This window comes from Arabidopsis lyrata, assembly GCF_000004255.2.
Source record: "Arabidopsis lyrata subsp. lyrata unplaced genomic scaffold ARALYscaffold_2, whole genome shotgun sequence".
Classification (NCBI taxonomy): Eukaryota; Viridiplantae; Streptophyta; class Magnoliopsida; order Brassicales; family Brassicaceae; genus Arabidopsis; species Arabidopsis lyrata.
In genome coordinates this window covers 3947288-3974983 of record NW_003302554.1, presented here as the reverse complement: position 1 = coordinate 3974983, position 27696 = coordinate 3947288, and the positions used below count along the sequence as shown (strand labels likewise).

Genomic DNA, 27696 nt, shown 5'->3' with positions numbered 1-27696 from the left:
CGCAAAAAGAAAAGAGGGAGTAATGTTAATTAGCACATCGGAAAAAATGAATAAATAATGTTAATTTCAGTGTAGCAAATCGGTAGTTATTGAGGTTCCCCGCTCCGATTGACGCAACACGCCAACATTTTGCCAACGCTAAAGCAAATCAGATCGACGATTTGTGTTCTCTTTTATCTCACTCGCAAAAATTAGAAACGAAGAACCAGTCAGAGATAGTGACACCAGAAAAAAAACCCTATTCGATCACGAGATCGTCAACCACGAAGAAGAATTTAGCAGAATCATCGGAGGGTAGAAAAAAATGCTCAACGATGGAGAAGAGACTCCTTCTAGGTAAACAAATCGAGATCATAACATCTTCAGATTTTTTTCTTGTTCTATGTTTGATCTCGTGCTTAGTTCCATCAGTCACTGCTCAAATTGAAGTGACATAGTTGTCTATTTGATGGATTTTGTTATTCCACCATGAAATTGCTTTATTCGGAAACTAAGAATTCGTAGTAATTCAGCATTTATTTGATTCGATCGTTCTATATGTGATTTTATTTGTCTGCTTCATGTTTTTGTCAGACATGAGATTCTGAGTATGGTAAAGAAGCACTCAAAGTCATTAGGAAAGACGTCTATTGATGAGCAAGATGCGTCTGATGTAGAAATGGACTCTAATTTCTGGCATGGTGTGTTTGATGTTTACTTCATTCGTTGCATGGAGTCAAGGAGGCGGCAAGACGATGATCTTCTGTTTTTTGTCAGGAAATTGGTATGTAAGCCGGAAATTTACAACATCGGTATTATCCTGCAGGCTTGATAATGTTGCTGAGTGTTTTGTTGCTTTTTGCCAGAGCTGTAAGTCATATGGTTTGACTGAAAATGAAGAAGCACCGGCTCCTTACTTTGTGCGCAGGTGGGCACCTAAGGTAAAAACTGTAGGAAACAGATATCTGGTATTGTTCTTTGCTGGCCTACATGCCAAAGCTTTTCATGATCTATCATATCTTATTTATCTGGGAACTAGACCACTTGAGGCTTCAAAGTATCTGTTTGTTTGTTGTGTTCCACCTTGTATCTATTGTCTATAAATACATGGTAATGGATTTCTTCTCCATTTTGAAGCAGTTGGATGAGCTGCTTGGTGAAAGTTTGGCTGAAGTTGATTGGAGGAAATCATTTTATTTGAACATGATTGCTCACACATCATATACTGTTACAGTGGCTATTTGCAGGTAACCATTTGACTTTCAGATGGTGATTAGCGTTTCATGTCGGTCTATTTTACATTAATTAACAATTTTGGTTCTGTGATTACTGTTTTGCTAATCTTACTATCCTCCTTTACTGTTTTGGGTTCAAATACATCTTATTGCATCAAGCATTACTTCAATCTAGCTATTTCTTAGGTTGGAATTTCAGATACCCTCTTCTTTGTTTCAGTGATTAGGCCTTGAGTCATTTTTATGACCTGTTTCTTCTGTGGTCCAATGTTATACTTTTCATATGGCTTTTTTTGTCTTTCCATTTTACTCCATCATGGTAACTTTTAACTGCTTGTGTTTATAGTAATGAGGCCCTTAAGACGTACCAAGGAAATAAAGACACAAAACTCTCTCCTATATACAAGGTTAGAGATCCTACGAATGTTGGATGAAATTGCTCTTGACTCTTCAGCTCGTCTTTTATCTTTTCATATGAAAAAGCAACAGAAGCAAAAGAGTAGTTATATACACTGCTGTTCAAAACATGTCAGTCCAGCTTTGTTTTTATCATGAGCCTATTAAAACAACGGTAAGGAAAAGGAAACGGAATAAGAAATCCAGTTTCGTTTTTCTAAAAGAGAGGACATTCCACAGGAGTGTTGGGCCAGACATAAATTGGATATTTCCTTCTGAGCCTCATGTTGGTTTCATATTCTGTAAGCCAATAATAATCACATTGTCTGATCTGACATTCATATCGTGCAGGTTGTAAAAACTGTATATGCATCACCTAGTCGTGTTAATTTTCATCTGGACTCAAAAAAGGCAAGTATAGTCGCTTTTCTGGTAGCAATGTTTTTCCATTTGGAATTAGCGTTTGATGTTTCCATTGTTGTGTCAATAGGAAGTGGAAACAACACCTGCCTACCCAGAAATTTGTTTTGCCGTAGATGATTTTGACTCAACCTTTGATGCTGTGGTAACATATTTTCCTTCCTTTATATTGCCCTTCCAATTGTTATATTCTGTAGTCCTTTTGTTCAAAGAAACTCTAAACATGAATGTCAAAGGAAATGTGACATTTTGTTCATAATGAAATCGGCTCTGGAAGAATAGTTTTTGGTTGAGGAAATCTGCATGAACTCCCCTTTGCCACTGGGGTGAAGTTACATGCATTTTTAGTTTCTCCTTACCTGGAGAGTAAAATCTTTTGTAGGATACATTAGTTGGCTTTTGGTACAGGATCCAGATAATAATATTATAACTACCCTTTGCGGTGCTTTAACATCCTCTCCTTATTTGAGTTCAGTATCTGCTTTTTATTATCTTCTTCAGAGGATTGGCCTGTCTTCTTCTTTAGTTTTGCTTAAGCCCAGAGGGGTTTGGCTTTATAGTTCCTATAAATAACTTAAGTCGTATGGTTAGATTTATGCATTGAAGTTGTTATACTGACCATAGTTTTTTCCGACCTTGTTCATTGGCTTTGTCATTGATGTTTGCAGGTTCTGACAGAAAAAGATCATTGCTATTGCGTACTTCTAAATTCTCACGATGGGGCAGCGTTTCCAAGTGCAACTGTTAAAGATTCGAGTGATTCTAATACGAGTGCTGACCCTAGAAGTGTGAAAGATCCTAAGGTCTAGTTTTTCCCCGTCTATGTTTCTCTATTTTCAGCAGTTGCTGCCAATCATCTATCAATTATTCATTTGCTACCCTTTATAAGTTTCAAACAGATTCCTTAATATGTGGTCTTGTTTAGCAACTGGTAACGTAATCCTTCTTTAAGTAGGAGAAAACAACTAAAGGTATTTATCTTTTGCAAACGTAACTGTCCATGTATATTGAGGGCCTTGACCTATTCCCCATACTTTTGGATGAACGTTTGGCTCTTACTTTCCATCGAGATGACCTCCATCTTGAGTTCTCTAATAAATCTCTATGGTGCACATTATACTATAATAGCCTGTTTCCATCTCAAGGGGTTTGACTGCAATTGAGTCTTAATTTTAAGTATGCTAGTCAAGCATCTGGGTTGGCCATTCTTCCAACTCAATCCTTATAAAAGTGTCTGTAGACAGCTTTGAATGAGTTCTCTGTCCATAAAAGGTTATTTAAGGATCTAAAATATCTGTTGAAGTTCAGCTGCTCCGTGCAAGGAGATTATTGATTATTTAATGCTTTGAAAATATCTTTTTAACTATGTCATATAAAGGAATATGTCGGTAGTTTCACTGATACTTGCAAGGGTCGATCTTAAACAAATTAAGGAATATTGTTTTTGATTTTTGGAAAGATGTTTTAACTTCAAGCACAGTGGTTTGTAAAAGGCCTATGGACACATTACATGGTCGTGACTTCCTAATGAGAAAGAAAATTGACATGCTGGTGCTTTTGGTTGCAGGTTACTCTGTTTTCTGGGTTTGTCAGCTATCAGATGGTTCGAGAAGCCTATGAAGGTCACTTTACAGTTTCTTATCTATTTCTTATGCAGTTTTAGAACCTAATTCAATTCTCCAGCAACTTTTGTAGTCATGGTTTACTTGCCTTAGTCTTCTAGTACTTAGCACTATCATTGTTGATCTCGGTCTTTCATATTTCTCCCAAAATATTTGATGGAAAGTATACATTAAGGGTCAATGATAGTAAGGAACTTGGTCTCCAGCTTGCCTCCTCTATAGCACACAGAATTCATTAGTGGTTACTCATTCGTGTCAGGGAAACATGCAGTCTTAATATTCATGCCTTTACTCATTTGCTGGAATCAATGGCTGACTCAAAGTAAAGTTGAAAATTTTGGAAGTAATATCGTTCCTTTAGAGATCAAGGAGGTGTGAATATGAAACGGTACCCAACCCCAAGATGGCTGGACTACACAATTAACTTTTGTAGACATGAAATTTTGAGATGTTAAGAGCTAAAAGACCTAAAGGAACCTATTCCTTGTTTCCTTGTCTATATAGGCTGAGATCGGTTTTGTCGATTTAGGCTAATTGATATTTTCACGCTTTATGTTTTTTCATCTTTTAAACTTTTTTATTACAGGGGAGAGGAATCGGTTTGGAAGTCTCCTATCACTCGGTCATAATACAGGAAAAGCAGACAGACTTTATATGAGAGGTCCAGGAGGACGTGGAGAAGTTGAAGTAGCTGTTTCTGGCGTTATAGGTACTTTTCGCTTCTTATGCTTGAATGGCTCTTTATTTTTCTGTTAGTTTTTTTTTCTATTTTCTCGAGTTTTACAGTGTAGTTAGTAATATTGCATGGAAGATAAAAAGTAAAAACATATAGAATGCCCTAGCCAACAACTGCCTTAAGTCGGATTGTCTTAATAACAGAAAATTTTAAGAAGTACAATCGCCAAAAGTTAAGAGTAGCAGATTCTTTGAAAGGTATATGGACGACGTAGCATGCTTTAAAGGATGATTGTATAGAATTGATTTTCTCAGATCAGAGCCAAGTAGTTTTAGGGCCTGTTTCACCAATGTCTTCAAAGAAGAGCATCGATCTCGGCTCCATTTTCCGTAAAGCAGCCTCTGTTGCATCTGTCGCAGCTAAACATGCAATAGCAGCTGCAACCGCCTCATATGATGAAGACGAGATGTTCCCTCTTAAATGCTGCTTAATGTCCATCTCGTTACCGTGGGACACTATTGCTCATGATCTTTTATTCAAGGTACCAGATGATTTGTCATCAACAATTGAAAACTAGTGGATCTTTTCGATATATTATCCGTTTTGCTGATAGATTCCACTTATTGTGTTTTATTCAGGCATCTCCACCAGTAAACATGGAGTAGAACACTCTGGAATGAAGCGTAGGAAACAGAAAGTGTGGGTTTTGTCAAAATGAGTTTTTGTACTCTGATGGAATATTCCTTTTGTGCTGTTACTTGACTAAGTGGTTTACCACAACCACTGTTATTACCTCCAGGAATAAATGAAAGTGAAGTTGTGATTTTGTGAATTTGCAATCATCAAGTCTATAGATTCTTGTTCTAGTATTGTGTAAACACTCAGGTTTATACTTTTACAAAAATCAGTTCTTAATTCAGTTCGGGCCACAAACTTTTGTGCGGTTTGGTGGATTGATGAATTTTGGTTCAGTTTGGTTCAGTTTGGTTCGGTTTTTACGCCGATCCCTATAAAGATACTTACATCTTGCATAGAGCATATGGCACTTAGAGACTTGGGAGTATTATACATGTGAAATAAAACAGCTTTTTGCCTTGTTTTGTTGGACTTTACTTGAGAGGTGAGAATGTGGAATGCTAAAGAATAAAAAGAAATTTAGGGTAGACAAATAAGGAGGAAGCACATGAATCCAACTCTTGGTGGTAGACATTTCTTAATTAGATGGCAAAACTCTGTTTGAGGTTAAACTAATTAATGTTCCTATCTTTACGCAAAAAGAAATATGTCAAAATATAGATTGGTTGTTAGACAAGCCTTAGTTAGATGACAAAACTCATGTCTGAGGTTAAACTAATGTTTCTATTTTAATAACATAAAGGAATTATGTTAATATATAGAGTCGGTTATAGAAGTTGAGAAAATGTGAATGCATGTTTGAGTCCACTAACAAAAGCTACAAAGTCACAAACAGTGGACTTTGGATTTTCTTGAAACGTGATTACAAAGGTCAAATATAAGAATAGTGTGTTCTTTAACATCCTTTAACTCTGGAAATAATTGTAGGCAAAAAAACAAGATTGGTGCCCACTACATAAATTTTTGACATAAACAAAACCCTCTTAAGTAAATAGGCAAGATTAGTTATACACTTATACTTATACCACAGTGACGAGATATTCCAATATATCACTGTATTATATTATATATCAACCCCCTAATGGATAGACGATATACGATTATACCAAAACATTTACCCTTTATTATTTTAATGAATTTGTTTGATTCAGAATTTTAATGATACATTTACCCTTCACTACTAGTTGCTGCCTCTGTGGTTTGTTCCCGGAAACTCGAGATCATCTGTTTCTTCATTGTGAAATTAGTGAAGATCTTTGGTCAAAGGCAACAAAAAGATTGGGCTACACTCCTTTTGCTTTCCACACTTGGGACGCTTTCTCAACTTGGTTAGACATCAAAGACTCTTCCTCACCACGTATTCTTCGGAGGCTCGTTGCGCAGGTAATAATCTATACCATTTGGATGGAGAGGAACAACCGGTACCACAATAGCATTGCAACCGAGACTCACGCCTTATTCAAGATCATTGACAGACTGGTTCGAGATGCTATCTTGGCGAAAAAAAGACGCAAACACTTCAAAAATCTTATGAGTGTTTGGCTTAAGTATGACTAGATTACCTTCTGATCATATTTTCTCTTATTAGATTCTTCCTTGTTTTTACCTTTTTTTGGCAAGGAACAATCTTTTGTATCACGACTATTGTAACTTCTACAATCTTTTCATCTATTGAAAATTCACATATTTATCAAAAAAAAAAATGATACATAACACTATAAAGAGAATGCAGCTGTAGTTTCACTTGTATTGTTTACTTTATCTTACTAAAAAGATAAGAAAATCCAAAGACACAAAAAATAAACTAAGACGTAATATGCTTTTTGTTAGATTCTTCGCCATTAAGCTAAGCTCTCATCTTCTTCTTCTTGTCAAGACCCACACACCATTTTCTCCCCCTTGATTCTTAACTTAAGTAAAGAACTGTATATATAGAAACGCCAAAACTTTTGTCTTTAGTATACAATTTTATTTGATTTTTTTTTTTTGTCAACAACATGTAATATGCTAGCTTGAATTCGGAGTCGTTTCTAGCAATCGAAGGACTCGAAGAGGAAATAAAGTGTGTGTCCTCTTTTTTATCACATTTTTAAAAAGTGGATGCATTTTCTTAGTTTGAAACTACTCAGTATCTCTAACACCCACTAATTCATATCACTATACACATAATTGGTCTCATAACTGAAATATATTTTTGACACAAAGACAACACTAACACATCAATAGACTACATATATCCTAATCATTTAAAAACTTAATTATGATCTGAAAATAATAATTTAGTATACCTTTTGTATAGTTTCTTTCTGATATTTTAAACATGGCGACATCCGATCCTTAAACATTCAGTGCTTTATATTAATCAATATTACAAATTTTGTTTAAAAGAAAACACTAATCTTACAACAGTGTGAAATTAATACACTATCTCTGTAGTTTTTTTTTTGGTAAGCACACTATCTCTGTAGTTAAAAGTAGTGCTAAGAAAGTGATAAAAGTTAAAAAAAGCAGTATCCAATCAAAAGGTAAAATAATATAGTAATTATGTTATCTAGAGCACTAGTGGACAAACATTCCAATTAATCTCTTAGATTGACTCTGATTATGACATATTAATACTTGGCACTTTTTTAGTGGACAGTATAATCCCAATGTGAGTCACACGTGTTCTTCCTCATTTCTCTCTATAAATAACCACTCTTGGTTCATTTTGGATCTTCCCCTTCCTCTCTAGCTTTCATTCTCTAGCTTAAATACCAATTATACCAATAACCGGTTTAATACCAAACCGGATATCATTTTCTATCTAATATCGATGTTTTCTACCAATTTAGAGCCGGTTCATATCTGCTTTGATGATCATGATACGATAACCGGTGATGAAATCACTGAAATATTGGCGTTTCTTCAATCAGACGAGTCGGGTATTCCAAGTGGTACAAACGAATTAGTACCGGTTGATGAGAAGAAGAGAAGACGGACGATATCAAACCGGGAATCGGCAAAGAGATCGAGGTTGAAGAAGAAGAAACGTTTTGAAGAGTTAACCGAAGAAGTGAACCGGCTGAACCAAAGGAATGAGGAGTTGAAAAACCGGTTAGCTAATGTGGTTAGTTGTGGTAATTTCATATCTAGTGAGAATAACCGCTTAAAAACCGAATCGGTCTGCCTTGAAATTAGGCTTCTAGAGTTGTACCGGTTTTTAGTGGCCATTCAATCGCCAATCTCAACTAGAGTAAATTACATCACAGAGCTCGAGATTTAAGTTTGAAAAAAAAAAAAAAAACGATGCCAAGTAACTTTGAGCATTTTTGTAAAGGTCAAACGTTTTTTTAACTATGAATTTTCACATTTTGGTTCAAAGTTATGCATATGTGTATATGTAATCTGTATGGATAATATTTGTGAATCTTGATTCCCTCCACATAAACACATTCATAATTCTATTGTCGAGACCTAAACAAGACGTGCACCGAAACAAGACCCGTTCATCGATATCGTCAAACTGAATTAAAATTTTCAAATTTTTATTTTCCTCAAAAAGCTAGAGACAAAAATCAAGTTCAACAAGCCTAAGCATAAAACTAAATATCCGATGGTCATTTTTATTTACGTTTCCCAGTTTGGTTTTGATGAGGTGAGAATTTTTACTCGATCCATGAAAAGGAAACGTTATGAACTATTTTATGGCATTTAATTATCTTTGGATTATCTTCGCATGCATGTTGTTCTATTGCTTAATTATATGAATGAAAAGTTTATATGATTATCATTCAAGGAAAAGTTTGGTAAACGTACGTAACGAAGTAGCCAAACATAACACTATTTTTGTGCAGCTATGACTTTGAGCCCAAGAGTCCAAACATGATAATATGAAATATGGTGTAATGCACATAAAGATCCAAGGTTTAGAAGATAACAATAGGTGGTTTTCATTTCTTTGACCATACCTTTCAATAAGAAATTTTCCCGAAGTTGACACTTAGATAAACTATGGTCGAAACTCTAAACTTGCTAGCTTTTTTTTTTTTTTTATAGGAATGTGAATATCATTAAAATGAAGTGTTGAGGTTTTACATAAGAAACTTAACCTATAGATTGTAAATGATGCAAAAAAAGAATAAAAAACATGGTTTACAAAGTTCTGTTGGGTGTCAATCAACAATTGGCGGATCCAAAGGAGCATTAGATCTCTGAAGAGCTTCTGAGACCTTCTTGCAGTGATAGTATTTTTCAATTCCCGATCGATGTCCTTGTAGATTTCCGATGGGAGGCGAGTGTTGTCATTATGCAAAACGTTATTTCTCTGCTTCCAGATGTGATAGACCGCAGCATGATCAACCAATTAACTTCTGAAGAATAGTAGGTGCAGAGTCGGTCTTAATCTTAGTCCAGACAAGGAGAGCATTCTATGTATAAAAAATACAAGGAGAGAGATGCAGTCTGACCTGGATCCACTACCAAATAAGAGTACTAAAACTGCAAGTCAAGAGAAGATGATCCCTTGATTCAATAATCTGAGCATAAGTAGCAATGTTGTGGGATTTGCATGCCCCAAGAGAATAACCTGTCACGAGTAGGCAGCCTATTCAGATGAGAGACCCACATAGTAAATCCGTGCTTTGGAGTCGCTCCTTTGAACTTGCTAGCTTAATGCAAATGTTTTTTACAAATACTTTTCGAATTGTTAGACTATATTAACCATGTCTTTAAGCTTAGAAATTCAGATAATGTTAAAAGTTTACGAGATAATAATTCCGAAATAATTGTTTGAGTTTAACAATATGATTATTATATATTTTTTCTTTTATAAAGAAAATGTCCCATCCCAAAATCACAAATACTTTTTGGTAGTGTGCACTATATGATGGGGTTTGAAGAAAAATCTTGGACCAAATCATGCACACAAAGGAAAACGTGGGACTTTGTTTGTGTGGCTAATTAAGTAAATGATCATCCATTAAGAGATGCATGCATGCATGATACAAAGAACAAAAGCAGATTTTGTAAGGGTTGATTTGCTAAATGACCATGTATACGGTAGTTATAATTTATTTGCAAACGGTAACATACGGTGACAAATTGTAAATAAGTGACATATTTGTTTGCATGTTAATTAAGCAGTAACATTCTACTTATTTACCATTTTAACAGCTGTTATTTTTACAAATAAATGACTCATCACATGATTACCTAATCGGCTAATCCAAATGCATTTTGTTTAGGTCTCTATATATATATGTAAGTGTTAGTATCACAATTCACAAGCTAGTTTAGAACATGGAACAAAAGTAAACCCAAAATCGTACGTAGGTAAGAAAACAATAATTAAAGTTAACTTTCAAATAATATATATAGATTATCTAAATAAGCAAACTTCATCGAAAAATATCAAGATGAATCATTTTCAAGAATTGTATATGCAGCTACCAACCAAATCTTACGTAGGTAAGAAAACAATAATCAAAGGTGACTTTCAAATAAAATAGAATATCTAAATAAGGAAGCTTCATCGAAAAATATCAAGATGAATCATTTCCAAGAATTGTACTGGAGCTACCAACGTTAAGGAACAAAGAAAATAAGGTAGTGTCACTGTGTCTGAATAAGGAAAAAGATAGATTTGTCATGTGATGGGATCTTCTCGGTGGATATCATATAAAGCTCTCATCAATATTGAACTCAAATCTAATTTTTGTCGCTTTTATTCGGCCGACATATCTTCGCACAAGTTCTACCCAAATTTTATCTTCTCTAACCCTAAACAAGTATATTTTCTAGATATTTAAGATGTCGGCTGTATAAAGGTAAAATTTCTCTGACATATAAAAAGAATGATACAATTTCTCTTTTCTTTTTCTTAAGATATCTCTATGGACGATTGTTTGCCGGTTCATTGCTCATTGATTCGTAAGCTGAAAATGAATCATTTTCTAATACTAAAATTAAATCAACCGTAAATATCTCTATTTCCCATGAAAAGATGACATGAGACATATATATATGGGTGGTGGTGGTGGTGGGTATAGAAATTAGAATTTCGATAATATTCGAAGTTACCGTTTTGATGCAGTACTTCATATATTTACAAACAAGGATGCAATTTTCCCAACAAAATGAAGATGAGAAAATGCTATATAGTACTAGGTTAGAGTCCGCGGTGCCACCGCGGGGGAAGATTTTTCGTTACGTTTGTTTGTGATTTGATTTTTTTTAACATTGTTTGTGGTTTAATGTCGTTATTGGAATGTGAATTTAAAGTGTAGACTAATAAAAATTACATAATAATAAGACATGGGCATTTGTGTTAGATATTGGTAAGAATCTGACCCAATATGAAACCCAACGTTTGATTGGATATTTATTTAATTGGGTTTAGATATTATCAAATGATTAGGATTGCAGTATACAAACAACAGAGAAAAAAAAAAGCGTAAATGAAGAAGACGAATTCTCCAATCTTCTTCTGCAATGAAATCTAAATATCATACAGACCCATCAATTGATAGATTGCAGCTCCGATTTGTGTCGTTGTGAGCTTAAACGCCTGGAATTTTAATCGAAGAGGTAAGAAAAATTCATGTTTTACATCTATAAGATCCATTTAATTTGCAATCGATTCTTAATCAGAAATTACAATTTAATATTACATCGTCGATATTAAGTTGTTATCTGCGCTGAAAAAGGTTTTTATTATACATGAAGCTTGGTTTGTAGTTTGTGAAGATTTCGGTACAGAGAAATAGTGACCTTTAAAATGGAGATAAGGTAAATCGGAAATCGTATATAATTCATATATCTATCGATTGAGTTTGTTTCAACAAAGTAATCTTTTTTTTAATGTCTTCTATTGATAAGAAATGGAAAACTGTAATTTAGTTAAACATGTGATGTATTTGAATATAAGATTTTAGACTTATTGTATGCATTTTATTTGAATCTCTGTTTTCAAATTAGTGTTAGCCAATGTAGTTTAGTTAGGATGTTTTTGTAATCTGGAAATGTAAATACATGTTTTTGAGAAATTTATTTGATTAAATAAAAGTCGGTATCAATGGCGAAGATTGTACACATAATCTTAAATTTGCCAACCTATTAGAATTTTGTTTGAAAAATGTTAGAAAATTAACTAAAGACATAAAAAAGAGTATAAAGATTATTAGAATTGTAAAGATCCACCTCAGATGAATGTAGAAGCTCTTGAATGGTATTACGAGGAAACATGTTGTAGTATTCAACCTTTTGAACAACATTTTGTTCTTTTGGAACATGCAGTTGCAGTGTCAAAGCGAGACCATCATCTGGCAAGCTAGATATAATTGTGGTTAGTATATATATAATGTAAACATGGTATGGTTTCAGTCATATTAAAGCATATATCATTAGCAATAAATACTCACTTTTGAACAAACTCAAGAGCCTCTGGATAGTGGGGATCAATCAACAGCAAAGACATATCAAAAGCATTCGATATTGATCGTACACCTATAGAAGACATATAAAAATGTAAGGTATTATAATGAGATCTTAGTAATAAAGCTGGTATTTAATCAATAATGTGCAAACCTTTGAACGAAGTTATCTTAGCGAAACGCATCAAACATATCACCTTCTTATCACCGCTGTTTTCACAAGCGGACATAAGAGTTTCAGCAAATCTCCCCCAAAACGTGCCAGCCATTCGCTCATCACTGCAAAGCAATAAAAGGAATCCGGAAAATTAGTATTCTTTTGTTAAATAATGTAAATTAAAAACATAGCTAAAAAGTGATACGACTTTGTGTTTCTGAGTTCAAATTCGAGTTTCTTCGTAATTTTATTATTGACGTCGTGTGTTTTCATTTCGCCAACATTGACGAGCTAGCCAATGATATCTGATAGAAAGAAAACGTAAGCTTTAGTATATTTAAACTATTAGCATAATATAGTATGGTTAGAATAGATTATGTAAATACATACCAACCAAAATATTCTCAGGTCATTGAGCTTCATCTGAAACAGCATCGAAGGCAGCCAAGTCCAAGTACATGTCGTCAGACAACGAAGGACAGGGAGTGACGATAGTTGAATTCATGAGAGACATCCGGTATGGATGTTTTGTAGCCCTAAATTTCTCCATGGCTTTAGCCAAAGTATAATTCTCAATGATTCTCCATTCACCAGAGATGATAAATTTCTGGTATTTGGCAAGTTATTGTTTCTTGAGAGTGGCATGAATCAAAGTACCCTATAAATAACAAATATAAAAGTATGGTTAAAGAATTGAAACGTAGATGGCAAACGTAATCAAGGAAGAGATGGTTTGATCCTATATTTATATTGGTTACGCATAGATTAAGAATAGTAGGGTTTTCGGAATTTGTTATGGGAAAGTATAATTGTCACCGTGATTTGCAAATGTTTTTTATTTGATAAGTCTTTAAAAAGGAATTCAAATCTTAACATAATATATGATCTTAGCAATATCAATAATTATCGTAATAAGTATTTCTCTGATTCGAATACAAAATAAAGTAATTAATATATTGTGGGCGAGATTTGAGGAATTTTGGGACGTATAAAAGCTAAATAAGATCTTGAAGATATGTTTTGCATAATCTTATTCCCGCAATTACGTTTGGTATATTGTTGATGGAAATAAATTAAAGAATAAAATTTGATAAAATTTGATTTCGAAGAATATCCATAGAGCGTCATTTAACTTGTTTGCCACATAAGCCATGTTTTGAGCAAACTACTTTCGCGTTACAATTACTATTAGATTTTCGTGTTTTATTTTGTAATTATTGACGCAAGATGTTTCCTTTTAAATGAGGAAGATCCGATTAGCTTAATTCCGGGTTATTTACCCTTAATTTTTTTTTAATAACCCGACCCAAGTACATTTGTACTTCTCTTTTAATAGTATAGAGATTTTTATTTTTAATCAAAACAAATGGCATACAATTTTCGTTTACGTTTTCACATTTTCAAAATATCATTTCGGTATTTTATATTATTCATCAATTATTTTCTTTTAAAATTATTTGAAAATAATTCGGCTATAGAAAAACATTTTAAAAACCAGTTTTATGTTGAGCTAAAAAAGATTTTACTATTTTACCATTTGATAATTGAGTTATTAAACTGTTTTACTCGCATACTACAGTCATGTCCAAAGTTTTATGGAATACTATCAAACTTCTGAAAAAAAAAAAACACATTCCAAATTTAACTTCTACTACATATTCATCTACCAAACTCATAGTTGAGAATGTATTATGAAGTTGGAAATTTAATCTCAAAATTAATTGAACCAACTGAATTAATTAATCAAATAATTAAAACCAAATTGAAAGTCATAAATCAAACCATTTTGTACGTAGTTACAGTATATATTTTTTTTGATAAAATTCAAAAAAGTTTCTAAGAAAATTTAACCAAACCGAAATCATCAGATCACCTACTTTGTCTTGTCCTCGTTCAAATGGGTTTTGTCTCTTTAATTTTTTATATTATTGGGTGAAAAAGTTGTATTTCCCTAATGGTGTCAGATCTATCATCTATGGTGGTTCCATGGCCTTCCACCACTATTTGAATTGGGACAAAATAAAAACTATTTGAAGCTTTGTGACTAAAGACTGACCTGACCTCTTTAACTAATTCAATAAGAGAACAGTTACAAATGAGAAGAAACCACAAGAACGAAAAGAGAAGCTCAAGATATTTTCATTTAACAATAACTCGCATGAAGATCATCATCATAAAGCCCTGCACGTGTATCGTACGTGATACACATTCTACCAACTTTAACCTAGTTAGTAGTGACAGATCCATTAACTTTTTGTATCGAAGTCAAAACATAACGGAATAGAGATACAAAAAAATTAGGAAAAGTCCCTAAACGTCAAAATATGAGGTCGAAAACGGGTCAATGGTACAAAACCATTGCTATGTCGGATGGCTTTTTTTGGGCTTTCGGAAAAACTATTTTATGTAGAGTTTGTCTTCACGGTCTAAAAGTTATTACATTCCGAACGTAATATATCATACGATTTAATAAAAAGAAAGAAAAAATTAAAAAAAAAATGCAACACGAAGACTTCCCGAGAACTCGAGGGACCTTTTAGTATCATTCTATTGAATATGATTCAAACACTTGTTTCCCTCTTGATTCACTCTTTAGACTTATAGCCTTTCATTGATCTCGAAATTTAGTTTCATCACCGATTTTATCATAATGTGCTCACAAAAATTATAGACAAATTAAACATTAAAGACTACTTTTTATTTTGGCTCGAGTCATTTTTACCGTGTTCGGCGTGATTTAGTAAGTAATTGGTTGAATTGTATATCTAAATTATTTGGATCCAATGACAGATCCATAGAGGGCAAAAATTTATCTAAACAATATTTATAAAATTTAAAATTTAACATGTAAAAACAAATATAAAACTTTTCTTGTTAAAAATATATATAAATAACATTTTAAATATTCTTTGTTTTCTTTGATTAAATTAAAATCGATTTCGATTCATTTTCGATTGGTGTTTTAAAAATACTATCACCAGCTGGTTTGAAATGAGATCGGTTTAATTTGATTTGGTTCATTTGGTTTTGGTTTGGTATAACATCCATGTGAATGTCAATTGACTGGTCAAAAAGAGAAAAAAGGGTATTACTGTAAATTTGAGTTGCATTCAAAAGCTTAAAGGCTCCCTTTGAGTGGGATTCTGAGATTCAAATTTCAAACGGCACTTTCAGATCGAAGACGAAGATGGAAAAGATCTGTGTCGCAGTCAGGGTAAGACCACCGGCGCCGGAATTATCACCGGAAAACGGATCTTCTCTCTGGAAAGTTGAAGATAATCGGATCTCTCTTCATAAATCACTCGACACTCCAATCACAACCGCTTCTTACGCTTTCGGTAAATTCTTCTCCTTTCTTCTCAATCAATTTCTATGGATCTGAGTGAAATCGAAAGTTTCTTCTTTTTTAATTTTGGTGGTGTTTCGTTTTTTTTTTTTTTTGTGTGCAGATCATGTGTTCGACGAAAGTTCTACGAATGCTAGTGTCTATGAACTTCTTACTAAGGATATTATTCATGCCGCCGTCGAGGGGTTTAATGGTAATCTAAATCAGATCCGAATCCGAATAAACGTGAGATTAATTTTATGTTTTTTTTCAGAGTTTTTGATTTTATGGAGCTACTCTGATTTTTGTCAGGTACTGCATTTGCTTATGGGCAAACTAGTAGTGGAAAGACGTTTACGATGACGGGTTCTGAAACTGATCCTGGAATTATTCGAAGATCTGTTAGAGATGTGTTTGAAAGAATTCATATGGTAGGCATTATATTTGTCAAATGATTCATGAAGTAAAGTAAAGATTACAACTTTTGAGTTGTGTGTTTCATGTTTCTTCCTTCTTAGATATCTGATCGCGAGTTTCTCATCCGGGTTTCGTACATGGAAATTTACAACGAAGAAATTAATGATCTTTTAGCTGTTGAGAATCAGAGACTGCAGATTCATGAACATTTGGAGGTTGGTTTGGATCATTTTCATTAGTGATATTTTCTTCATTAGTTTGTTTAAAAGTGATTAAATCCACTTGCTTTCTCTTGATGTATAGCGTGGAGTGTTTGTTGCTGGGCTTAAGGAAGAAATTGTTAGTGACGCTGAACAGATTCTAAAGCTTATAGATTCTGGAGAAGGTTTTAAAGCCAAAGCTTTACTAAGAAGTACTTGTTTTCCTGCATTTTTTTTATGTCCAATGTGTATTGACTTGGTCTTTTTCAATTAACAGTTAATAGGCACTTTGGCGAGACAAACATGAATGTTCATAGTAGCAGGTCTCACACCATCTTCAGAATGGTACGATTCAGAAGCTATGAACGAAATCTTCTACTTTGTAAAGTTCTTAATCTGATACAATCTCTCTGGTGGGTAGGTGATTGAGAGCAGGGGAAAAGATAATACTTCTTCAGATGCTATCCGTGTCTCAGTCTTGGTGAGTGATAATTTTCACTCCGGTAACATCTTTCAAAAGTTTCTTGTGAAAGTTACATAATGTACAAGCTAATTGTTTTCTATGGGTGTTCTTTCAATGGAACCTAGAATTTGGTTGACTTGGCTGGATCTGAGCGAATTGCTAAAACTGGTGCTGGTGGAGTACGCTTGCAAGAAGGGAAGTACATTAATAAGAGCTTAATGATTCTTGGTAATGTCATTAATAAACTAAGTGACAGTGCAAAGCTAAGGTACTTTCTTACCTTTGATTTGGTTTACACTTAACAACAATACAGCTCAGCTCATTTCTTAACATTTCTTATTATAGGGCACATATTCCGTACCGAGATAGTAAGCTGACTCGAATTCTTCAGCCTGCACTTGGTGGTAATGCAAAGACCTGCATTATATGCACTATCGCACCAGAAGAGGTAAAATAAGTTACCTTGTGTCAGATTTCGCATTTTCATGGTCTTAACATGCTGATGTATGTAGCATCATATTGAGGAATCGAAAGGAACTCTCCAATTTGCAAGCAGAGCAAAGCGCATCACCAACTGTGCTCAAGTGAATGAGGTCTGCATTTAAATTTTAAAGCATTTAAACTTCTTTTGATTATTTGGAGATATTTGTTACTCTCGTTTTTAGATGTTACTTCTCTATATTGTTTTTTCCCATTAAGAAGGATCACTGCCTACATGTGTACTGTTGACTGGATTTCCTCCTCTTTATCGGAATATAATCAGACAATGTTTAAATGCTGCAGATCTTGACCGATGCCGCTTTATTGAAGCGCCAAAAGTTAGAGATAGAAGAGCTACGCATGAAGCTTCAGGTATAGTCACTTTTTTATTTCAATTACATAGTGGAAAGGAGACAATACCAACATCGGTGATGTTTGTAGGGATCTCATGCCGAAGTGTTGGAACAAGAGATCTTAAAATTAAGCAATCAGATGCTGAAGGTAGCTTTTTTGTGCTTTTCCTAGTGTATACATTGAATATAACATTAACCAGACACATTATACAAAACAGCTACACTTTTGTTTGAATTCCAGTATGAGTTGGAATGTGAAAGGCTAAAAACACAACTGGAAGAAGAGAGAAGGAAGCAGAAGGAGCAGGAAAATTGCATCAAGGAACAGCAGATGAAAATTGAGAACCTTAACAATCTGGTCACTAATTCTGACTTCAAGAGGAACCAGTCAGAGGTACGAATGCATTCATTGGCTTAGGCGATGTCTTGCTTTTCTTGGATTGTTACTTCTGTGTGATGTTCCTCAACCATTACTAACACATTTTGCTGAAGTAAACATAACCTTAAAAGAAAAATAGGCTTTAGTTAAATTCAAGTGAAAATACGATGTAGAATGAATCAAAGATAGCAAATTTGTAACATCTCATTAGTTTTGTTAGACATGTTCATGGTTACGTAAAAATCCATCAATGTAATTTCTTTATTGGCAGGACTTTATCATTTCAAGAAAGACTCCAGATGGGCTATGCAATATCAATGATATCAGCAATGTTCCTGGAACCCCTTGCTTTAAATCAGCTTCCCGTTCCTTTGTGGTTGCTCGGTCAAATAATTATTCAGGACTATCTGATTTTAGTCCGATGGTTTATTCCCTGGGGGGCGTGGCCGATGAAGACACTTGGATGAAACTAAACAAGGGTTTTGTTGCTGACCTTGATCAAATCCAGTTTACACCTGCTGTTAAATGTCAACCCACTCCGTTAAGTATTGCAACCACGGTGAGTAGATATATTTACTTTACTCCTATTATCTTCCAATATTGAAAATTATTTGCGCATGAAAAGCTCACAAAATCAGAATGGAGACTTCTTGATGCATATGGTCAAACCAACTCTCCATCCCCTTTTCTTCATGGTTCTAGACTCTGTGTTTCTTTTCCTTTTCATTTTCATATCAGCTTGCATTCAAACATTCTGGTTTATCAGAACCTGGCTGGTATCTAGCTCATGTATGTTGAGAATCATTTGAAACTTCATATAGACAAAAACTGAAACACTATGCCAAGTTATGCTGCTAGTATAGTTTTCAATAACACTGGTGATTTCAGCACCTAAAACATGTGCCCCAAGGTGGCCGTTACTGTTCCTTAACTTTCATTTTAGGAATGCCCTCGTGAAAATTACATAGAGGTGGAAGATCTCAAAAGTCAGATTGAGTTGCTGACCAATGATAAGGACAGTCTTCAGGTTAGTCTTTTTGGTTTGTTGATTGTTTTAAGTGAAAATCCTCTTTCAATATTAGTTGGATAGCTCTCTGATGTAGCTCTGAGCAGAAATTGAACTTTTTATCAAGAATTCCTGAAACTAAAAGAAAGATATATCTGTTTTTACTTTTACCTACTTCCTTTGTTATCTTCTTAATTTTTAAAAGTGCACTTGATAAGCTGGAAACCACAACTGAATTGGAGTTTTAATGATCATTTATGCATCAATTATGTACTGCCAGGTAAAATTCAACGAACAAGTACTTCTGAGCAACAAACTGATGCAAGAGATGTCTGAGCTCAAACAAGAAACGCTTACCATGAAAGAAATTCCGAATAGGTTATCTGAGTCAGTTGCTAACTGCAAGGATGTCTACAAGGATGTTATAGGCACAATGAAGGTGAAAAGCTTACTTTTTCTTGTGTGATTTTTATTTTGAGATATTAATAGAAGGAAATATGAGTTCACAAGTGTTTTCTCTTGCAATTTGATAGAGCTTAATTGCTGACAAGGAATCTCCAACGGCGAACCTGCTCTTGGGTTCAACTGAAATCACAACGAGCCTACTGTCAACTCTAGAAACACAATTCTCAATGATAATGGATGGTCAGAAAACGGGTAGTAGCATAGATCATCCTTTCTCTGACCAATGGGAAACACTTCGTGAGAGTCTGAAGAACACAACCAGGTCGTTGCTGTCAGACGCACAAGCAAAAGATGAATTTCTTAACTGCCACAACAAGGTAGCTTCCTTGCCACTATTGTCAAGATATGGATCAATTTTATTAATCTTTTTAGTAGTTTTGTTAGGATACTTTGTCTCTCTTGTTAGGACTTTAGTCCAGTGAAATCTCTGAATATGTTGAACTGCAAATAAATCTAATAAATGGCGTTATTTTTACGTTTTTTTCCTGGTAATCTACAAATAAATAGCAAGAAGAGTTTGTTGCATACTAAGCCAAAGCGTCGAATTCGTATCATAAGTTATTAAGTGTTTCATTTTCCTTTGTCTTCGGCATAAAAATTCTCATCAATCTAAGTTGTCATTTAAGAAATTAAAAGTCAAACCAGACATGCAAGATTGAGTGGCTCATTTGAGCAAAACACATTCTTTCTTATACAATGTTGCCAGGAAAAAGCAGGAACTGAATTAATGTTTGGTTAGTTAGATGTTGTGGTCAGACTACTATTTCTCCTTTCTCTAAGACAGGTTTTGAATGTGATTTTAAAGGGACAAGAAACAGCTGCTTTAGAGGAGAGGAAACTGAAGTCTGAGCTCAGCATCATCAAGGAAAGATACAAAGAGCTCGAGAAAGAGTTGTTTTCGGATAAACAACTTCTAGAAGCTTCAAGAGAAAGCCATGAGAAGCTGTTAAAAGAGGTACAGTTCCTGAAGGAAGAAAGAGATTCTTTAGATAGAAAAATCTCTCAATCCACTCAGAGATTGAGAGTGATTGCAAGTGATAAAGAGAATGCTTTGAAAGATCTTAATGTGGAAGTGAAGCGGAGGAAAGATATGGAGGAAGAGATTAAGCACATCAGCATTGCTTTCGCTACCAGGCACAAATCTTTTGTGTCTTTTCACAGTGAAATCAAGTCCAAAATGCAGAAACTAACCACTCAAAACTCAAAAGCTCCGTAGCAAAAACAGTTAAGTTTATTGAATTTGTCTGTTTAATTTATCACTGGATTCGCTAATGTTGATTAAAAAGTGAAGAACCTATATATTAAGTTGCAACTTTGGACTTGGAGTTTAAGTGATCTGTGTTGTGAGAATTGTCTATTTGAACTTGATTTTCGAATTAACCAACAACACAAAAAGTTAGAATTAGTTACAAGAATATTCGACTTCAGCATCATTTCAAGAAGATGTAAAAAAGGAACAACATGTCGCAATCTTCACTCCCAAGTAACCGAAATGATCGAATTAGCGATCCCAGATTGATCAAACGTGGCCTTAGCTCCATAATGCAGAGTCTTGGAAGCACCAGGAATCGCTTGCACTAGCTTGAACGCCTTCTTCTCTGATTCCTCCATGTGAGAATAACAGAAAGACCAGAGAAGCTGAATCGGTTCACTCTTAAGAAACTTTCTCTGCTTTCTTCTCCCATTTGGAAATTGAACGCTGATACTGCAGACAACACTTCGATCACAGTCTCCTTTAGGCTCTTCTGTCAAAACCGGGAACTTAAACATGTTGCTTGACAAACAAGTTTCCTCCTCATGTTCGGATAAAGTCATTATTACATCTTCAAATTCTTGCCCGGAAGAAGAAACCACGACGCGATCTGACGGAGAATTCACCTCCCTTATGTATGAGTTTAAAGACCTTTCATCTACTGACTCATCAAAATCGTCAAAGTCATCTTCCATAAAAGTAGCCATGTCTCGATCAAGATGGCAAATCTTTTTTGTTTTTACGCGCATGTTCCTTGCCATAGAAGCAAAGTATTCGTGAGGAGTAGCATCAATATACTTCTTCAAATCCTCAAGAAAACTCTGAGCTTTAATCTCGCCGCTCCATGTATGCATCTTCTTACCAGTAATGGGAACAATGAGAAGCACCACAGGAGGAGCAGAGTCGATCTTATAGAAACTAGAGATTTTTCTTCCTTCCTTGGTATGATCATAAACTTGCCATAACATAAACCTAAACTCAAGGGCTTGAGAAACGTCGTCGTTTGACCATAAATCTCGGTTAAGTGTATTACAAGGCAACTCAGTTTTGGATTGGATGTGAACAAGCAACCACAGATCTTCGCTAGAGGAAGTTGCTTTCGCGTCTTCAAACGAACCGTTGAAAAGCAGATTTAGAGAAGGACGGTACAAGGAAGACAATTTAGTAGAAGAATCAGAAGGTTTTTGTGTCGAAGATTGGTTTCTTCTGTCGATGAGAAAGAAGAGATTAATGGCTTCTTCAACCTTCCAATTTGTTGCGTTTAGGCACTTTATAGCGGTTTCCACGGTTTGATCTACAGCGATCTCGAGGAAAGATGAGACCAGTTTTCTCTGGTGGTCACTCTCCATTGTTTTGCCGTCAAAGAGAAAGAGATAACAATTTTTATGAGTTTAATCTTCTCTTTTTTACGTCTTTTGCTTCAATTTATTTGTTTATATAGAGAAGTTGATAGTTTTAGTTTCCTTTTTTTCACTCCAATTTGGTTTAAGAAAAAAGGGAATTTTCCTTTTCACTTTTTCTTTGATTGATGGTAATATTAATATACTTTACGGTTTTGTCTTTAAAACTTACTTTTTGAATTTTGATATAACAATATTTACTTGTCTCAAAGAAATTTTTAAAATCACGCTTTAATTACAATTGAACTTTTCTTTATTTGAAAATATTGTATCTTACACATTTAATAACTTTTGCCCAAAAAATTATTTTTTTGAAACATTCACGATTCACGATATTAGTTTGACAATTACATATTTGTTTGAAAATATTTAATAACATTCACGATTTGAAATAAATTGTATACTTGGTATTTAATTACTTGTTTGTCAATTTTTAAAAAGAGAATCAAAAGATCGTTTGATTAATTAATTAGTATTTTAGAGGAAAATGTTATTTAAAAAAATCTAAAATTAAAAAAAAAAAAAGAGTTAAATTACTTTCTCAATTAGGACTCCTTTCCGAAATCGTGTTTTTTGGGAACAAATTAAGAACAATCAAATATATTAGTCAAACACTATTTCTGCATTCTTACCAAAAAAAAAAAAACACTATTTCTGCATTACTTAGTATTTTAATATTTAAACAAAAAGAAATTGGGTTTAATTAAGAAAAAAATTACAAGATCTACCACATTTCCCCAATTTGTTTCAAGATCTACCACATTCTTCTCCATCTTTCAACTCATACCACATTTGTCTGTGAATTGTCAATTTTGCCCTCACAGTTGATGGCAGTTTTCCCGCCTGCGCCTGGCAACGAGTTGACATTCACACCTTCTCGTTTCCCTATTAACCCTCGAGACCCGTGCAAAATTACACCCCACAAACTTCTCTCCCCTGTGAGAAGTGTAACCGCTTTCGTCTCTCATTCACTTTCCCTTTCTCTTTCTTCTCCTTCTCCTCTCATCGGAAGTTAGTTACGGGAAACCATTTTCGGCAGATTCTTTGAATGTAACTGACACTCGATTTTGTCCCTCATACTTGATTAATCACAAGTTAGTTTGTAGTCATCTAATTATTGGTTCGTAGTCATCTAATTTGATTTAATCGTTTCGTCCCCAATTTCTAGGGTTTCTGTCCATCTGCATGCTCCTTTTCCACTGTTCGATTTTCAAAGAAATTCTTAATTTTTTCTCCTGTTTTCTCTCCTCCGCCGCAGATGAAGTCCTCCTCGAGTAAATTGAAACAAAAGTCTCCGCTTGGCAGTTCCAGGCGCCCGGTTTCCTTTGAAGACGACGACGACCCTTTTGTCTCCGCCAAGTCAACCGCGACCCACTCAAATTCTCCATATCAGCCGCGACCAGAGATCCCGGTAGTAAACAGGGACAAACTTCCGAAAAGGCTCTACGCCACTGACTGCTATCCGCCTCTCGGACGTATTAATGCTTATTCAAAGCCGGAGTATCTGCTCGATCTCGTCGAAATCCTAGAAGGGACGAAAGAGTTAAATTATCTACGCGCCTCATGCTTTGGCCCGCTGTTTCAGCTTCCTGTTCGCAAATGTTTGTTTTCCGGCAAATTAGTACATCAGATGTTGTGTAGAGGCGTCTACACAAGGAAAAAACACGAGCTATGGTTTATTTTTGTCGGTCAGCCATTCCGTTTTTCGTTAAGAGAATTTGCCATTCTCACTGGTCTGGATTGTCGGCCGTATTCTCCACCGGCAGATGTATTGAAGTCGCAGAGAGAATGTACCAAAAAACATCCGTACTGGAATATTCTCATAGGCGAGGACCACCCGGGTGTCCTCATCAAGGACATTGTTGACTGGCTGAGGAAAGACAAGATGAAGCCCAAGAAAGAGAAGATGGATGACTGGAGAAGGCTTCGTCTCGCTCTTATCGTGATCGTTGAAGGGGTATTGCTTTGCAGTTCCCAACCTGTGAGAGCTTCTCTTCAAGTTGTCGAAATGGTTCAGCATTTGGAGTCGTTTGAAGCGTTTCCATGGGGACGAGAATCATTCCTTCTGACAATGCGAATGGTTAAGGTCAGTCAGAAGGTTAACAGTCTCTCTGCCCTAATTGCGAAGTTCAACCAGTCTCACTCTTCAACCCATGGGTTCCCTCTTGTCTTCCAACTGTTGATGTTAAAGGCCATCCCAGTTTTTGAGAGATACCTTAATCAACCTGATGATACGCAGACTATCATTGATGGGTCAATCACTACTTTGCCTCCGTTGAAGACTTTTCACAATTCCAACATAATGGAAACAGAGCTAATTCCTGGGGTAATTATTATTTTTGTCCTTCTCGTGAACATTATTATTTTTTTACCCTAGTACCCAAGTGTTTACTAATTAATTATTGAATTCAATGTAGTTAAGTATTGCCCCGCTGTTGTCTACTGATGATCCCCCACACCCATCGATCAACGATTGGCCTGATGAAGTCTCTGACCCGGCGATTGACTATATGGAAAGCCTTATTGGTGGCGGATACAAGTTCTGCCAAGCTGACTGGATTGGTGGGTGTCGTACTTGGCCAAAGATAGTCGTTGATGAGAACCCCAAAGAACCCAATGTTCGCAAGACCAAGAAGGTACCTGTGAGACGTCCAAATAGAAACTCTGACATGCCTGAGTTTCCCCAGGGTGGTCCATCTGGTTCATCAAAAGGTAAAGGGAAGGTCGATGAAGACTTTTGTCCCCCAGCAGGGACTGAAGGTAAAGATGTTCTCCATGCTCTGATCATGGAAGAAGTTAATTCGAAGTTCCGTGACATGAAAGAGGAATTGAAGGTTGAATTGATGGGTGAAGTTTGTCGGATGTATGGAGTAGAGAAGTCTTTATTGAAAGACGAACTCTTAGACGAGATTATTAGCAATCTGCGCCATGGTGGGAAGTTTCCAACAACCCCCCCTCCGAAAGCTGCTTCACCAGGTAAAAAAAAACCATCTGAGGGACAAACCTATGGTCCCCCTAATAATGCAAATGTAAACAAGGAGTCCGGGGGACACACAGATGTCCCATTAACAAACGCTGTTACTGAGGGACAAACGCATGGTCCCCCAGAAAATATAAATATCAACAAGGTCCCTAGTAGGCAGACCTCTGATTCCCCCCATGTCCAGATAGACCCTCCCGCCCCAAGTTCTCCTCAATCGCCGTCTAAGGGGAAAAGTAATTCTCAACTTTTGGAGGAGTTTCAGCGGCAAGCCTGGTCTGAGTACGGAGGAGTGTCTGATGTTTTACAAAACCTCAACCAGTCTTATGCATCTCCCTCTGGTCCTGCTAAGTCTGGTCCGTTTGGACCTTCTCCTGGTCTTGTTGCTTCTGGTCCTTCTACCATTCATCCATCTCCTTCTGGTCCTTCTTCCTCGAAGTTCTCTATTGATCACAACGTAAGTTTCCTTGTTGCTTCTGGTCCTTCTCTATTGTTTTGACGTTGAATAACCTCTGTTTCTTACATATTATTCAGCCAAAAGACTTCCAAACTCCATTGCCAACCATTAGTGAGGACAACGCAGAGGAATCCGAAGACGAAGAAGTTGCAGATGAGGTTTGTATATTACATTTTTTTTTTGTCTACCTCTTTCTGGAAATGGTTCCTAAACCATTTTACACAGGTCCTGGTTGGAAAGTCTGTTAAAGAGAATTTTCCTGAAGATCACAACGTAAGTTTAACTAAAGTCATTATTTGTTTTCTTATGTGGTGGAGTTTTTTGTTTTTCTAATCCTTTTTTACTTTTAATTCTCTTTACTTTTAGCCCAACGACTTCCAAACGCCTCATCAAGATGTAGAGGAGATCAGTTCGGCTGATGAATCAGAGGACGATCAAGATACAGAGCAGGTTTGTTTCTGTTTCAACGTGGATACTTGTGTCTTTCCATGGATATGATCCTCTCTTCTAATCAACTATAACAGGTTGCTGGTGGAAATTCTTTTGGTGTGTCTGAGGACGTGGGATTTGTTGGTGAGGAGAGAAGGGAAGCTATAGAGAATAAGTCTGTTGGTGTGTCTGAGCACGTTGATGTTGTTGAGTGCGAGGACAGAAGAGAAGAAGTAATTGAAAAGTCTGTTGATGTCTCCGGGGACGATGTTGAGACTGAGGTTTTAGAGGATAAGTCTGTTTCTAGGGACCATGAACCCAAAGAGGGTGACGAGAGTAGTGGTGATAGTGAAGGAAGGTCTGAAGACGAGGATCACCAAGATGAAGCTATGGACGAGGTATAATACTTATTTCTGTAATAACTAAAACGCAAATTCTAATTTCTTATCCCTAACCTGTCGTGCCCATTCATCTAGGCAAACAAAGCATGGCCGCCAGAGCTTTTTAAATCCTCAAGAGGTGCTGATGAACAACTGGTTGACGATCAAGAGGTATCTCATAAATTTTCAGCATTTTAATTGTGGTTCTGTTTGTCCCTTTCCCTAAAATACCTTTTTTTTATAGGGAAATGCTACTGGTGGTGTGGCAATTTCAGAAAAAAGTCCCTCTGGGAAAAAGAGAAAATCTTCTTCTCTTGGCGGGGATTCTTCTAAGCCGATCCTCCCTCCCAAAAGGGCAAGGAATAAACCCCACCGTTTCCGTGACCCTATTCCAGTCCAGGGACAAGAATCCACAGGGACCAATAGTGTTTCCCAATCAACTGATGAGGTTTTGCACCTGTTTGTCCTAGTAAATGATGATCTTCGGAAACATTTCTTGTCCACTCTCAAATCTTATCGCCAGAGGTAATTCAGTTTCTTATTGAATTCATTACTTACTTCTTTTTCCCCAACCTTTAAATTACTATTTTCCATTAATGGTCAGGGAGTTCGTCCTCGATGCACATGTTGTCCCCAGATCATTTTTTAAGGACATGCTTACTCCTCACCATTCTATCCACCAAGAGGTACGTTGTAAACCAATGATACCTGCATTTTATAATATCATGTCCCTTAAATTAATTATTGTCCTCTATACAATCCAGCACATCGATGCCATGCTAAGCCTGTTGGCTCGGAGGTTTGGGGATACTTTGGTCCAGAGTAGGTCTGCCATACTTGATTCATGGTTTTCGATTACCCTTAGCGAACTCTATTCTCGTTTCAAGAAGTCCAAAAGTAAATCTGAGTGGCCGTGGAACAGTAAGATACGGGACTACGTCAGGGGTATAGTCCCTGGCCGATTCACGAGACAGGCTTGGTTTTCTGATGTCGACACTCTGTACGCGCCTTTACATCTGTCTGGGGGCCACTGGGCTGCGCTTGTCATAGATCTGAAAGAGGGTACCATAGGTGTTCTTGACCCTAACGTGGCTGCCAAAACCGACAAACAGATGGGCGTGCTCATGAAACCTCTCGTTGTGTTGCTTCCTTTTATCATCAAATCACTTGTCCCCCA

The 27696-nt window shown here is 35.8% G+C and overlaps 4 protein-coding genes and 2 long non-coding RNA genes across 12 annotated transcripts; 5 read left to right on the top strand and 1 right to left on the bottom strand.

Moving 5' to 3' along the window:
- Positions 1–31: 31 nt before the first annotated feature.
- On the top strand, positions 32–5191 carry LOC9324267 (uncharacterized protein KIAA0930 homolog). 7 transcript variants are annotated; one of them, XM_021034646.1, is made up of 12 exons: positions 34–336; positions 574–763; positions 846–920; positions 1117–1226; positions 1561–1621; positions 1962–2021; positions 2101–2175; positions 2699–2833; positions 3598–3652; positions 4239–4361; positions 4748–4869; positions 4967–5191. In XM_021034646.1, the coding sequence occupies exons 1-12, from the start codon at positions 305–307 to the stop codon at positions 4991–4993; spliced, it is 1065 nt and encodes a 354-aa protein (XP_020890305.1). In that variant the 5' UTR covers positions 34–304; the 3' UTR covers positions 4994–5191. The 7 variants fall into 7 exon arrangements, with proteins under 7 accessions (XP_020890307.1, XP_020890305.1, XP_020890301.1 ...); XM_021034642.1 differs by having other exon boundaries at positions 4628–4869; XM_021034647.1 differs by having other exon boundaries at positions 36–336; positions 1120–1226.
- A 2269-nt stretch (positions 5192–7460) lies between these two features.
- On the top strand, positions 7461–8495 carry LOC9324266 (basic leucine zipper 4). Its single transcript, XM_002888157.2, has one exon. It carries the CDS (start codon positions 7780–7782, stop codon positions 8227–8229), a length of 450 nt encoding a protein of 149 aa, XP_002888203.2. The 5' UTR covers positions 7461–7779; the 3' UTR covers positions 8230–8495.
- Positions 8496–11365: 2870 nt separating this feature from the next.
- LOC110230790 lies at positions 11366–12008 on the top strand. The gene is made up of 2 exons (XR_002333945.1): positions 11366–11531; positions 11670–12008. It is a non-coding gene; the product is annotated as an uncharacterized LOC110230790 (long non-coding RNA).
- A 3628-nt stretch (positions 12009–15636) lies between these two features.
- Positions 15637–20971, top strand: LOC9322742 (kinesin-like protein KIN-7N). The gene is made up of 18 exons (XM_002888156.2): positions 15637–15871; positions 15983–16072; positions 16171–16289; positions 16377–16490; positions 16579–16660; positions 16753–16820; positions 16897–16956; positions 17064–17206; positions 17284–17386; positions 17451–17531; positions 17722–17790; positions 17860–17919; positions 18013–18165; positions 18422–18709; positions 19094–19177; positions 19437–19595; positions 19690–19938; positions 20427–20971. The coding sequence occupies exons 1-18, from the start codon at positions 15721–15723 to the stop codon at positions 20835–20837; spliced, it is 2484 nt and encodes an 827-aa protein (XP_002888202.1). The 5' UTR covers positions 15637–15720; the 3' UTR covers positions 20838–20971.
- Positions 20972–21054: 83 nt separating this feature from the next.
- On the bottom strand, positions 21055–22222 carry LOC9324265 (putative plant UBX domain-containing protein 15). The gene has a single exon (XM_021034654.1). It carries the CDS (start codon positions 22220–22222, stop codon positions 21095–21097), a length of 1128 nt encoding a protein of 375 aa, XP_020890313.1. The 3' UTR covers positions 21055–21094.
- Positions 22223–25847: 3625 nt separating this feature from the next.
- LOC110230788 lies at positions 25848–26436 on the top strand. Its single transcript, XR_002333943.1, has 4 exons — positions 25848–25868; positions 25936–25983; positions 26077–26160; positions 26235–26436. It is a non-coding gene; the product is annotated as an uncharacterized LOC110230788 (long non-coding RNA).
- Positions 26437–27696: the final 1260 nt, after the last annotated feature.